Raw genomic sequence first — 14,969 nt, 5'->3', positions numbered from 1 at the left:
ATTTCTTACAGTGGACTTCTTGTATAATTTTTTTCTGGTTTACTCTTGCTCTTTTAATACACAGCTTATTTTGGAAATGCACATTTGGAGAAAAGATGGAGTATTGCAGAGCAGAGTCCTTGGGTCGTAGATACATAGTTCCCTGAAAGATGCAACACAGATAGACAGGGTGGTGAAGAATGCTTGTCTTCATTAGTCAGACCACTGAGACCAGGAGTTGGAACGACACGTTACAACTGTGTAAGATATTGGTGAGACCATATTTGGAATATTATGTGCAATTCTGCTCACTTAATCATTAGGCTGGAAGAGATGCAGAAACAATTCCTAGTACCAGAACTGTAAGAATTGAGTTCTCAGAAGACATGAATAGGCTCAGAATTATTTCCCTGGTACATAGGAAGCTGAGGATTAGTAAAATCTGGAGCATACATGAAGTACATGAATACATTACAGTTATTTTTCCCTTCCCCAAGGTAGGATCCAGCGTTAGAGGGCATAGGTTTAAGGTGAGATGAGTGGGACCTGACACAGAGGGTGTGGGTATATGCCCGAGAAGGCTGTGGATGCAGGTACAAAAGACATGGATAGGAAAGGTTTAAAGGGTATGGGTTAAGTACCACCACGTCAGGGTTGTTTCTGGTACCTTCTGATGTTTGATTGGGGCACTCCTGTTCTGCTCAAAAGAATTTCTCTGCAATGATGTCTGAGCGCTCGTCCCTCAAAGCTGTGCGTGTGTGCGCACGCACTTGCTTTGCAACCAGCGCACCGAAGGTTAGTTGCCTAAAATAGTGTGGTGATTAATAATTATACTGTATTGAAAATGATCTCTGTTTCTTTTAACTAGTCAGTTCGAGAGAGAGGCTGTGGCAAAATGATCTTAGTTTACATTTGCACAAGCATTCAGTGCGCACATACTTGTGTCACGGGGGGAAATAAATTTGCACTAGGTAAGATTTTTATGCACACAGACTTAAAAATTGGAGAGACTATTGCATCTGGGGCCTTGAATAGACAACGGCCTGTGGCCAAATAGTCATTGTAATACAACACAATGACTAACTGAGTGCTGCAGATTCTAGGTTGATATCAGAATTTATTGTCATGAACAAGTCATGAAATTCGGTTTTTACAGCAGCGTCAGAGTGTGAACGTTCATATTATAACTATCTTACAACATTATTATAAATAAACAAAAATGGTAGTGCACGAGAAGTAAGAGAGTGTTTTTGGTTCATTGATTATTCAAGAATCTCATGGCAGTGGGGAAGAAGCCGTCCATGTGCTACTGACTGCTCATCTTTAGGCCCCTGTACCTTTTTCCGATGGTAGCAGAGTGAAGAGGGGATGGCCTGGAGACTGTTTTTGTTTTAAAAGACACCAACAGATGTTCTTGATGGAGTTAAGTCTGGCGCCTGGATGTTGAAGGCTGAGTTAACAACCCTCTGGAGTTCTGAGAGTTGACGTCTCCATACCAGGCAGTGATGCAACCAGCCAAGATGCTCTCCACAGAACACCTGTATATTTACGAGAGTCTTCAGTGATATATTGAATCTCCCCAGATTCACAAAGTTATAGCTGTTGATGAGCCTGCTTTGTGATTGCATCAACATGGAGGCTCTAGGACACCCAGGAATTTGATCTTCTTGACCCTCTCCACTACTGAACCCTCGATGTGGACTGGTTCTTGTTCCCCTGACTTCTTCTTGAAGTCCACAATTATCTCCTTAGTTTTGCTGACATTGAGTGCAAGGTTGTTGTCATTACACCATTCAACGAGCTGATCTATCTCACTCCTGTACGCTTCCTCATCACCATTTATGATTCTGTTGACAACTGTGGTGTCATCGGCAAATTTGTCAATAGCGTTAGAATTGTACCTGGCCACACAGTCATGGGTGTATATTGAGTATAGCTGTGTTGATAATCCGTGAGAAAGAGACATTGTTTCCAATTCGAACTTTGAATTTCTGATGAGAAGGTCAAGGATCCAGTTGTAGAGTGCATTACAGAGGCCTAGAGTTTTGTAGCTTCTTGACCAGCGCTGAGGGAATAATGGTATTGAAGGCCGACCTGTAGTCAATGAAGAGGCAGCAGGGTTGGTCTCTGAATCAAGTCACAGATGTAAATATGGATTGCTGTTTTCGAGGTGATCCAGATCTGAATGGAGAGCCAGCGATATTGCTTCTGCTGTGGAGTGATTGTGACAATGGGCGAATTACAGTGAGTCCAGATCTTGGGTACGTGTTCACTCTGGCCACGCCAACCTCTCAAAGCACTTGATCACAATAGAAGCTCGTGCTAGTGGGTGGTGGTAGTTGTTGAGGCAGCTCACACTCCTCTCCTTGGGTGCCAGGATGATTAATACCCTTCTGACTGCAGCAATGAGTGTTTGAATGGGATGAAATGGGATTTTTCCTGGAATGAATTTGCTGATTCCATTATACTTGTGTGTAAACATAAACCAAAGATATTTGATGTGACAGATTTATTATTTTTACCCCATAAAAGAAAATTTGTTTTATAATTGAGTTTCTAAATATAAAATGAAGGAAGTGAAAGAATTAGGAAATAAATGAATTATTTAGAATGGAAAAAGTTCTCAGAGCTTCCTCTGCTCATACCTTAACAAAGGGCTAAGGCCAGAAACATTGGTCACCCTTTGCTTCCTTTCGATGCTGTGTGACCTGCTGAGTTTCTCCAGCATGTTTTTGTATTGGACTACGATCATAGCATCTGTAGACTTTCCTGTTTAAATCTGCACTCAAAATGGCTCTGCTCAGCTAGTTTTGATTTGTAACCTGGAAGTTACATGGCTTCTTTAAAACCAATGTCTCAAACCACTTCTCACTACTTACCATTTGAGAACATCAGAATGAACCAGGGGCATCAGTAAAAAGGATTTCAATAATTTTGAAGAGGAAACCTCAGTCTTCCTATGATCAGGGAGTTCTTTGGTCAAAAGAGCACATGCATATATGATGCTGTTCAATGACTTTTGAGGCAACACATTTTGGCAGAAGTCTTGTGATCGACAAGGGCAAAATTTCTTTTTCATTTGCAGAATTGCATGTCAAATCTAATTACAGCAGTGTAGACCTATTGATCTGGAATGTTCTGTCATGTCTGCTCTGGAGAGTAGTTGCAGGATATTTTCTGAGTGTTTATGGCTGTCAAGTGGTGAAAATGCCTGGTGGAAAATTAATGACATTTTTCCTCTGGGCGATATTGGTGTTGGCTGAGATGAAGGTTATTTATCAGAAGGAGGTGTGGCACCAGAATGCTTTCCTGGTTTACTTTTCCTCTCAATCCCAGGGAAACAGAAGTGGGAAAGGCACTTGGAAGGAGAGTGATCACTGGGCGATGTCCTGCATTTACATCTGTGACTTGATTCAGAGATCAACCCTGCTGCCTCCAATGTTAGATGCAGTCTGGTGTGAGGCACGAACAGATCCATTTTGAGCGACAGGGCCTTCAATATGGAACTGCGGCAGAGTCTCGACAATAGTTATGGACTGAAGGATGGTAGTAAAATAGAAAAGAAGGACAGGTGTAAAGCCAACCATGGGTTTTCAGAGAACAGGAGGCAAATGATGCCAGAGATCGTTGGTCTATATTTATGGGAATTGAAAGTACAGTGCCAAAATGCTTGATGCAAACCAAGATGCCTCGCTTTTAGTTGGTGATGTGAAATTAAAGCAAAGTAAATGCTTGCTTTGTGGATCAGCAAATACAATCTAGTAGGGTATAAATTTTAAAGAGATTAACAAAGCATCTTCAAACTTTCTTTGAATACTTCAACATCAGTATTCATTTAGATAGTACTTTAAAAATCATCTGGGCGTTTTGGTTTCCTCCCATGTGCCAAAGACATGCGAGGTTAGTAGGTTAATTTGGCACAGGGGTGTATTTGGGTGGCACAGGTTTGTAGGCGGAAAGACCCTGTTACATGCTGTATCTCGGTAAATAAAATAATGAACAATGCCCCAGGCATAATCAATTGTGATTTGTATTTGGGCAGATGTCTGAAGACTGTAAGGAGGATAGAGGTTGGCCACCCTGCCATAGTTGTTATTTGCCATAGATAGGTCCCTACTTTCACTCCAAAAATGTAATTTTTATATTTACATATTTTAAAAAATGAATACAGTTTTGTTTGGTCATGTGTACGGATGGTTGTAGGTCGCATAGGTTGTAAGTCGGGGACTACCTGTATTCAGTTGAGCACGAGATCCGGATTGGAGGAGGACAGAGATCTTGGGAGGGGCTGGAGGGAATTCAAAATAGGGAAAGGTAGATCATGGAGGGGGATTTGTAAACCAGGATGGAATGTTTAGCTGGAAGTGAGGCCAGCTAGCACCAGGAATGATAAAGCAAGTAAAGGTATAGCCATAGGTGCTCCATCCAAATCGAGTCCAAGTTCTTTAATTTTTTATTATGATAGCCTCAGCTGTAACAAAAAAATGTATTATGTCAACCTGGAAATTAGAAGATAGCCTGAGAATACAGCAATGGTACATAGAAATGAATAAATGTATTCCATTGGAAAAAATAACATATAATTTAAGAAATAACATCACAGTATTCGAACAAATTTGGGAACCGTACATGGAACACAACAGAGAAGTCCTACCGCGGACCTTCACCGCCTAAAATGACAGAAGGAGAAGACGACGAAATGAACTGACCCAGTGTGTAAAAGTAGATGACACAAATTTCTTGTTTATTTTCATTGTGTGATGACATTGTTTAATGGGTTTAATGTATCATATAGGTTGAAGGTTGAGTGGGTGGGGAGGGGGGTGAAGGAGGGAGGGAAGGGAGGGGGTAAAAAGGGGAGAAAATGACACTGTGTATATTCAAGAGGGAAATGTTTGTGTGTATCTTGGTTAGTATGGTTCATAGTGTGAAAAATAAAAAAATTAAAAAAAAAAGGTTTAGCCATAGGTTTTGAATGGTTCAAGAAGGTTGGAAGATTTGATGGTGCAGAGAAACTCATTGGGGTAGAGGGAGCAAGAGGTCTGAAAATGCATAAATTGTTCAATGTATCAATGCAAGTTCTTAGATTTATAAAGTATATATTGGCATAGTCACTGCTAAGGAAAAGATGAAAAGAAAGCAGGGTGGTAATGTTAAATTTAAGAACAAGCTTGGTTTGACCACATTTGAAGTTCTGTGTCAGCACTGAATATCGAAGGGCAGAAATGCAAAGCAGGGTAGAGCAATTTATTTCTCTTGTCAGGCAGGGGAATTTGAGAATCGGCAGCAGGTTCCTTCACTGCAACAGTAGATGGGGCTGATTCTCATGCAGCCACATTGGTTGATTGATCTGCAGTTGAGCCACACTTTTCCTTCCAGCATGGTCCAGTGGTCTCGAGTGCAGCCTTCTGGAACTTGGGTGAGGCATTGGCTTTCCTAGTTCTTACAAGAGGCAAGAATAGTGCGGTCAGTAGTGCTGCCATCCACCCACTCTGCAATCAACCATTCTAGCGGCCAAACATGTTGTTTTAAAATGAACGATTAAAAAAAAAAATTATAGATGCTAGAAACTGGAAACAAAACCAAAAAATGATGAACACACACACACAGCAGGTTGGAAATGCTACCTGACTTTTTCTTTAATGATACAGGACTGTAGATGAGCCCATGAAACCCAATTAATTTTGTCAAACCTGTGTCTGAGTGTGGGTAAAAAGTGGAGCACCTGGGGAAAACCGACACAGGTGCTCACAGAGAGAACGCACAGACAGACAGTGGCAGATTCGAACCCAGGTCACTGGTGCTGTAATAGGGTTGCTCTAACCACTCTTAACTGTGCCCCCTTGAATGTTACACAATAACATAAAAAGTTTTTTAACAATCATTTTTTTTCTTTGAATATTCCAAATTGAGGAGAAAGTGACCATATTGTTCAATGTTGAACGTTGTGTTATGTATTGGACTATATTGATGTTTGTGTTTTTACTATTTGATTCTGTATTCTATTCTCCTCATGTATTGTTTACTATTAATATGTTTAATGAAAAGATTGAAAAACAAAAGAAGAGCAGGAGTAGGCCATCCAGCCTGTTGAACTTTCTCAGCCATTGAATGACTGATCGGATGATGGACATCTCCACTGATCTGCCTTCCCCCACTATGTAATAAAAAAATCAACCAACCGTATCTTAAAAATATTTACTGAAGTTGCTTCAATGGGTAGCAAATTCCATAGATTCACCACCTTCTGGGATAGCGCCTCATCTCTGTCCTAAATCTACCACCCTGAACCTTGAGGCTATGTCCCCTATTTCCCACCAATGAAAACCACTTACCTACCTCTTTCTTATCTACGCCTTTCATAATTTTATATGCTCCTAGCATTTTCTGCTTTAGTTTAATCTGTCTTGGATATTCACAATCACTTGGGATCCACAAAAAAAAATTACTACAAAAAAATTTAGATTTAGATAGAGCTCACACTTTTCTGTAATATTTTATTTATCATTTTAAGTTTACTTAACAATCAACAACCATACAAAACACAATGTCAAGAAAAACCATCCCTCCAACCCTTCCCCTCTGAAAGTCCAAAAAAAAACGAAGAAAAATCCCATTGTCCGTGCGTACAGTAAAACACAGGGACATGATAGCACCACAATGTGATAATATTTCCAGAGGTCTGCTGGCTAGTCAGTCGACTGTAACCCTACACATACTTTTTAAAGCAATTGAAACAATTTAACTAAACTTTTACATGCATTTCTTGCAATAACTGATCAATAACTCTTGTTCATTTCAGTAGGTCATGCATGGGATTAATTTAACCTGGCTCCGCCCCCATCTTATAACCCTGGTTTCCCACCTAAACCCTTCTGAAGACTACTGTGAGACCCTACCCTTAGTTATAAGTTGATAAAAAGCGTTTATTCTCCCTCCAGTTGTGAAAGCTTTTATTCACGCTGCACATAGATTTGGGGGCTGGACTTCCAGCCAGTGAGTAGAGGATGTTGTAAAGCATCACTGCCCTGCAGTTTTTTTTGAGGAGTCCTTTAGTTGGTGCTGTGCAATTCTGGATCTGTTGGCTGAACATGTATGCATCACAACAGAGGTCCCCCACCCCATTAGAATATTCTTGCAACTGCAAAGAATCAGCAGAATCCCGTAAGGACTTCTCCAGGTGCACCATTGAATGCATCCAATAAAGTTGCATCATGCATGGTAAAGGAACTGCTCTGATCAAGAACACAAGTAACGACAGAGGGTTGTGGATGTGCTTCAGTCCATTGTACACTTGTCTCTTCCTGACATTAACTTCATCTATAACTTTTGGCACCTTTGAGAAGCAGCCAACATGTTAATAGTCATCCCAACCTGGCCAAAATTTTTAAAACTCCCTTCAAATCCTCACGTGTGAGATCACACAATATTAGTTTCACGAACTGTTTCTTCTCCACTGTTATCAGACACTTGTAAGTGCCCCTGATTATTGCCTTTGATCTGTACCAACTGATATCTCTCTCTCTCTCTCTCTCTCTCTCTCTCTTGGCTGGAATTGGGGATGGTCAACATTGAGACTACCTTGTTTCTGTTGGCAAGTGGCTTCTGGAGTGCCCCTCTAATTTCTGGAAAAGCTGAGGCTGCTAATGGCCACTGAAGCGCTCGAGTGTCTTAAAAATAAAGACAGAACCTGCTGAAAGCACTTAGGAGGCGAGGAAGCGTGTGTGAGGAGAAACGATTGCTGTTTCGAGCCATCAGATCTGGAGAGAGAGAGACAATCTCTTAGTTCTGACGTTGATTCTGCTTTTGTCTCAGTACCACCTGAGTGTTTCAAGCATTTATTTTGATTTCCAATGCCTGGTGCATTTAATTTTTCATTTACTGGCTTATGGTTCACAGTGAATATATAAACCTGACAGAGCAAAATTCACGTGAATTTGACACAAGTTGTCACAAATAATTAATCACGCTGTTGTGGGAACATTTCTCTATATTCGGGTTTGCAGTGGAGTCGGACTAACCTTGCCCTTTGGGCAAATTGGTCTGATCCTGAAACATTTCACGTCATCCCAAATAATTAAACGTGTGTGACTTCCTTTAACCAAGTGTGACAGAAATGCAAGCTCACATTAATTTTTGGTGGGGGTTTTTGTCTGTCGGGGCTAGGGGAAACTGCCCCTCCTACACATTTCTAAACCTGTTACCTTTGTGTTCACCTGCAGACTTGTATAATTTATCTTTTAATTCGAAGTGCTGAGAATACTCAGCATGCCAGGCAGCATACACAGAAAGAGAGGCAGAGTTCACAATTCCAGTCAGATCCTGCTGAGTGCAGAATTTTCAATTTCTTATTTTGACCATCGACATTTCTTAATTATGATTTTTATCTTTATATGCATTTTCTAAGTAACACTACACTACATTTAATTAAGAAGATACTCTCTCTTGCAATAACCTATTCCACCCCTTTCTGAATTTTCATCCAGAGCTGTGATTAGATTGCTTTACGGGGGATAATTGTTTTGATTAAACTGGTTTCCTGCGTAGCAACATCTGTCACCTACTGACACTTGCAATCTGTTTGTTGCTCCTCAGAAGACTGGTTCATGTATTCACGGACCAATGACGATCATGGCTCCTGTAACTTGGAGTAACAGGTCTAAAAAAAATCTTCTGAAATTCCTGAAACATAGCTAATTTGCATGGTGTAACAATTTCCTCATTTTGGAATTATTGACTTAATTGATCCTTGTTTTTTTGTTGTTATTGATAGCTGACTTTCATCCTCACCTGAACAAGTTCTGCCCTGACTCCATTGGAAGCTCTGCATTTGTATTTTAAAAATTTCTGCTCTCTGCATGTTAACGTGAGGTGCCTGTATTCTAGTAACTCCTCCTCTAGGCATTTTTAATTACTTTTGGTTTTCCTTTTTTGGTTTTCTTGGCTGCGTTCCTTGCAAGTTTGATTTGATGCCACCATCAGACTATAATATTTTATTCAAGCCTCTGCTTTGGTCACAATCCTCAGTTATTTCATTCAACTTTCCAACTTTTCCAGTTTGATGTGCTTTTTGATCATAAAAATATATTTTTCAATTTAAGGATCTGCTCTGACCCTACTCCCAGTGTCTCAAAACGTAAGTGGTGGAAAGAGGCAGAGAATTTTACCTTGAGATTAAGATTCTGTCTGTTAAACTCCGCTGCTTTTTAGTTTCTGAACAGTGGATTGGTAATATTACTGACAAAGTCCACTTGGGAAAATGTTTGTATGGTATATTTGAGTGTGAGACAGATGAGGAAAATGGGCAGAGAATGTGTTAAATGAAATATGTTGGAAAGTGTGTGGTCAAGCACTTCGGTAGAAAAATAAATGGGAAGGCTATTTTCTAAATGGGGAGAATTTGAAAATGCCCAAATGCAGAAGGTCCTGGGAGTGGTGAAGAAGGCAAATGCAATGCTGGCATTCGTTTCAAGAGGAATAGAATACAAGAGCAGGGATGTGATGTTGAGGTTTTTTAAGGGATTGGTGAGACCTCACGGAGCATTTTGAGCAGTTCTGGGCTCCTCATTTAAGAAAGAATGTGCTGATGTTGTAGAAGGTTCTGAGGAGGTTCACAAGGATGACTGGGAATTTTATTTAAACAGCAAGCGACTGCAGCAAACTGCTGTGCAGAAGGACTTGAGAATACTTGAACATGAATCACAAAAGATTGGCTTGCAGGTACTTCAGGCCACCAAGAAGACCACTGGAATGTTGGCTTTCATTACTAGGATTGAATTTTGGATCAGAGATATTTTGCTGCAACTGTACAAAGTACTGGTGAGGCTGTATCTGGAGCACTGCGTGCAGTTCTGGTCTCCTTACTTGAGGAGAGATGTACTGGCTTTGGGGGTTGTGCAGAGGAGGTTCACCAGGTTGATTCCAGAGTTGAGGGAGTTAGCCTGAGGAAAGATTGAGTTGTCTGGGAATGTACTTGCTGACAATGAGAAGAATGAGAGGGGGTTTCATAGAAAGGTATGAAAGGCATAGATAGAGGTATGTAAGTTGTTCCCATTGGTAGGGGAGACTAGAACTAGGGGACATAGCCTCAAGATTTAGGGTGATAGATTTAGGACAGAGATAAGGAGGAATTGCTTGTCCCAGAGTATAGTTAATTTGTGGAATTTGCTGCCTTTTGAAGAATTGGAAGCAAATGCATTAAATAAATTTAAGCCAAGGTTGGATAGATTTTAACATAGTAGGAAAATTAAGGGATATGGGGAAAAGGCAGGTAGCTGGAGATGAGCCCATCATAGATCAACTAAGATCTCATTGAATGGCAGAACAGGTTTGATGGGCCTACTCCTGGCCCAATTCCTTATGTTCTTAAAAAAAAGAATTGTAAGCTCTTGGCCTGTACTTGTTGGAATTTAGGAGAATGTATGGGGGAGAGGGGGGTGGGGGATCTCATTGAAACATTTTGAATGTTGAAAGGTTTGGGCAGAGTAGATGTAGAAAGGTTGTTTAGCCTGATCTAGCAACAACTCCCCTCGAGTAAATTTTTAAAAAGTGGTGTCCACAGCCCCATGGCCTTCCCTGAGCACATTTGTTCAAGCGTGGCAACTGCCGCAGTCTCACAGTTCAAAAACAAGTGCCATTGATCTGCCCTGCTGTCTCCTTGTGTGTGCGTTCCCTTCTGATTGGGCCATCAGTTGGTGTGGATCATATGCTGTGCATGCGTGAATCAAATGAATACAAGGTGCAAAAAGAATTTGAGATTTATACTCGAACAGTAAATTGGAGAGGGAAGGATAGAGCTCAATAGGCGAGAGCTGGAAGTAAAATGTTTGTTTTATTTTAAGACTGAATTGATTTGCAAATTGTGCCCCACAGTTCAGGTAGGCTGAGGGGAGGGTTCAGAGTCGGGCATCAGGAGCTCCGAATACTGGATGCCCAACGCCCAACTTCCCTTGGCATCCACAGAACTCTGATGTGTGTGTGTGTGTGCAGGAGTAGGCCAAGGGGAGGGTTTGGATTCTGTGTTGGGAGCTCCCGTGTGTGCCCATAGGCCAACAGCCAAGGGGAGGCTTTGGAGTCCCCTTGGCCTGCAGCGGAGCTCCTGATGCCCAAGTTCCAACTCCGAACCCTACCCTGGCCCCCGAGCCTACTGTATGTCCACATTGGGGTCGTGTGTGTGTGTGTGTGTGTGTGTGTGCATGTGCAGTAATTGGTCGAGGATGTTATCAAGCCATTAGACTTCAGGCTCAAGGAATCATCCCAAACACTTCTGCAGAAAGATACTTTGCCCTATATGATAGATCATTGAATGTAAGATGATGGCAGTTATACCCGTGACCAATGTAATAAGCATATGTGTGCAGTCATTTTCTTTCGTGGGAACTTGCTCTACACAGATCGTCTAGCACTTTTCCTCCCACTCTTTGCAGGGACACCCATGATTGTTCACCAGCTTGAAGGGGTTGGGAGAACTGTAAAAGAAAAGTCATTCATTGTTTCTTCCAAGGAAGGGAAGAGGAGGGGGGAGAGGGAAAGGGGAGATGGAGGGAGGGAAGAAGACAGCCATGGTCACTATGCGCTCTTGTGTGCTGGTTGCAAAACATATGTGCGCATGCACAAGCGCACAGCAGTGGTCGCGGCCCCTATTTAATGTGCGCCCACTCCCCCAGCGACAAAACCTGACTACACCACTGTTGCGGAGATATGTCTGGGAAAGCTACTGGGATAAGTTTAAGTATCTTGCCCTTTCACATGGTTAAGTTGCTATCTCAGGAAGTTGGAGTTGATCACTGCAAAGCTATTCTCCAATTTAACACAAGTATCCCTATTTCTTTCCAGCTCAGCCTATCACGGATCTGAGTACATCACCGCAGATGCAGGCTGACGTAATTTATGATGATGTTGCCCGTGATGATCATTCATCTGAAGAGCAGGGTAGGAGCTTGTTCTTTCATGTGGGGATTGCCCTTTTCCAGGCTCACCCTCCACCTCCAGATTGTGTCCTTGAGTGTTGCCATAGTATTGGACCTGATTCTTTCTTGTGTAGACAACTACATGCATATGCTTTTGAATGAGAATGGAGGAAAACTAGGACTGAGGATCCTGGCCAGCTTTCTACTCTTTATACAGCCCAGAATGCTGATTCTCATTGCGACCTTGATCCATTAACATGGCAAAGATTTGATGGTGGGTGGGGTCACATTTTGATGTGTATTACTGTTTGCCTGTTTTACGAATTTATCTAGTGTTTATCTTGTACTTTTCCCCCATACTACCAAAGGGTTGAAATTTGCCTTCAGTCATATGCTCTAAAGTGTCTTCCCCCGGAAAAGGATTTTGGAAACTGAGTGCAGCCTAGGCAGTACAACAGTAGAAGTGTCGCATATTTATTGTGCAATGATTTTGGTTCACGATCGATCTGTATGATTTCAGTGACTTTGCCCGTTGAATCCTAAATGCACAATACAAGCACGCAATCCTTTATCTGGACATCTAAAATCCAGAAAGCTCCAAAAACCAGCATTTTTTTCCTGGTGCTGGTACAGCAGAGGAAGAGAGAGAGAGGTAGCAGTGCAACTAGGTTGGGGGGGTTGGGGAAGGAGAAACAGCAGCACAACTCGGGCGGGTGGGGGGGGGAGGGAGAGAGATGGTAGTGCGACTTGGGTGGATGGGGGGGGGGGGCGGGAAAGACGCCAGCGCGACTGGAAGGGGGTGGATACGGCAGCACATTTCAGGTGGGCTTAAATCTGGCTTTTGTTCTGAAATCCAGAAAAAGCCGAAATTCGGAACGCACTGGATAAAGGATTGTGTACCTGTACCAACCTTTTGATGGAGCAAACAAAATCTCTTTTTTTTTGTACTTTGGCCCTTTTTCATTGAGAACTTTTAATTTCTCTAATACGTTAAACAAGTTTATGAAAGGTGCAGTCAGAAAGTTTTCACATCAGTATCGCATTTGTATTCCACCTCTAGGTATTGATGTATAGAAATAATTACTGGCAGGCATTGATTGTAATTCCCAAGTGTTCTTGATAAACTCCCCACAGTTAATTATTTTCATTAAAATCCCAGTGAGAGCTTTGTGATAATGTCACTGGTTCTGTTATCTGTCATTAGTTCTTGAAATGTTGCCGGTAATTTCATGTCTCATAGTGCCGGTGGATGAACTGATTTATGAAGATGTTCAACGAGAAGCTGATTGCACGAGTCCAAGTCAGCTGGAAGAGGGTTGGAGTTCCAGTGAGTTTGAGCTCTATGATGAACACTCTGATGGAGAAAATAAACCTGGGGGAGAACAGCAAAAATACAAAGCAGTGCTTCAGCCAAAGGTGAAAATGGTGGTGATTGTTAATGTTGCAGGGCAATTGAATTATACTGAGGCACTTTGCCAGAAGATGAGCTCTGGTGACTTTAAACTACCACTTCGTGTAAGCCAATGGCAAAAAAAACCTCACTACAAATGGGAAGCTAATAGGCAAGTGTGTGCGAGTCCGAGGGAGAATAATTTGCAAAGCTACGGGGAGCCAACATGGACTCAACTGGCCTCTTTCTGCATGACTGAGTCCGAGTTTGCACACCAGTCTGAGTTTAGTGTCTCAAGCAGAGCCTCGACTCAGGATTGTGCCTTCCATGGAAGTTTGCATGCTGGTTCCCATGTGGAGTGTAGACACGGTTTTGGGAAATGGAAGGATTTGTCCAAATTTAAAATGAATTTAAAAAAAAACAAGGGCATGAAATTCAATTATCAGCAAGTGCTGCCTTGAATTGGATGCCAAGATTAGGTGGATCTCTGTCATTCTTGGAAATAACGTCATTAATCCCGGAGTGATATTTATTTGAACTAATGTCAGGAGAGATTAATTCAGTCGTGTGCTTTCTCATTCCAACTGGGTTTTATTGAAAGCTGCATGCTCTCCAATGGCAAATCTCTATTAGCTGATCATTGAAGAGAAGTAACCATATAACAATTACAGCACGGAAACAGGCCATTATGGCCCTTCTAGTCCGTGCCGAAACTCTTACACTCTCCTAGTCCCACTGACCTGCTCTCGGCCCATAATCCTCCATACCATTCCATTCATATCACCATCCAATTTTTTCTTAAAAGATAATATTGTACCTGCCTACACTGGAAGCCAGTCAGAACAATTACCAAAGAGCCTATCCTCAATCATCTTCCGGTTTACCCTGGCACCCAAAGCAGAAGCTGATCAGTCTGTGGACCGATTGTGCATCTGAACAGAAGAGATCAATGTCCATGTCGAGGAAGTCTTTGACCTGAGTGCCTCAATAGAGAGTGGGTGAGTTTAGTAGTGGTTCATAGCTACAATTGATGTCAGCTTTGTAGTTGAAGTGGTTAAATTATTGGACTAGCATCCAGTGGTCTGGGCCGTAAATCTTAAGGCACGAGTGCAAATCCCACCGTGGTACCTCAGAATTTAAATTAAATAACCCTGGAGTTATCAATTAAAAAAATAACTGCATATTTGTTCTGAAAATCAGTTGGCTTCACAAGGGCCTTGTAGGCAGAGAAATCCTGTCCAGCCCAGACTAATGATGGCTCCTGACCCATGAATGGGAGTCTTAATTGTCTCTGTTGAGCAGTAATTAGAAATGGTCAGTAATTCCTGATATTACTAGTGAGGAGGATGTTCTCTGGAATTTCCTTCCCTGGATAATTGTGGAACTTCGAAGGTAGATGACTCTTTTTTAAAGATTGGATCATTTTGAGGGCTTTGGGGAACTGACACAGAAGAGGAGTTGTATCTGCCTTAAACAAGATCACGTTGAATGGCAGGGCTGGATGAAGTGTTCTTTTCTTTTTAAAATATTTTTAATGGTATTTAATAATTCAACATTGAACAGTACAATTATACAATGTGCAATACATTTAAAAATATAGAAAAAAAGATTTCAAATATGAACATAATTCAAAGGACATTGGTAATACAACCGCTAACAAAAAAACCAGAAATCAAGGGAAGAAAGGAAAA

General features: G+C 41.6%; 1 protein-coding gene across 4 annotated transcripts in view; it reads left to right on the top strand.

Annotated features, from left to right (window-relative positions):
• The window catches only part of LOC138754560 (rho guanine nucleotide exchange factor 10-like protein), a 215,546-nt gene that overhangs the window by 92,151 nt on the left and 108,426 nt on the right, over positions 1 to 14,969 (top strand). For all 4 annotated transcript variants that reach the window (XM_069918990.1, XM_069918992.1, XM_069918991.1 and 1 more), the window contains 2 exons: positions 11,815 to 11,910; positions 13,129 to 13,304. In XM_069918990.1, the coding sequence (XP_069775091.1) occupies positions 11,815 to 11,910; positions 13,129 to 13,304 (272 nt within the window). The remainder of the gene's footprint in view (positions 1 to 11,814; positions 11,911 to 13,128; positions 13,305 to 14,969) is intronic.

Source organism: Narcine bancroftii, chromosome 2, assembly GCF_036971445.1.
Source record: "Narcine bancroftii isolate sNarBan1 chromosome 2, sNarBan1.hap1, whole genome shotgun sequence".
NCBI classification, from domain to species: domain Eukaryota; kingdom Metazoa; phylum Chordata; class Chondrichthyes; order Torpediniformes; family Narcinidae; genus Narcine; species Narcine bancroftii.
Note: the sequence above shows the minus strand (reverse complement) of the source record. Positions and strands in the feature narration are given on the sequence as shown.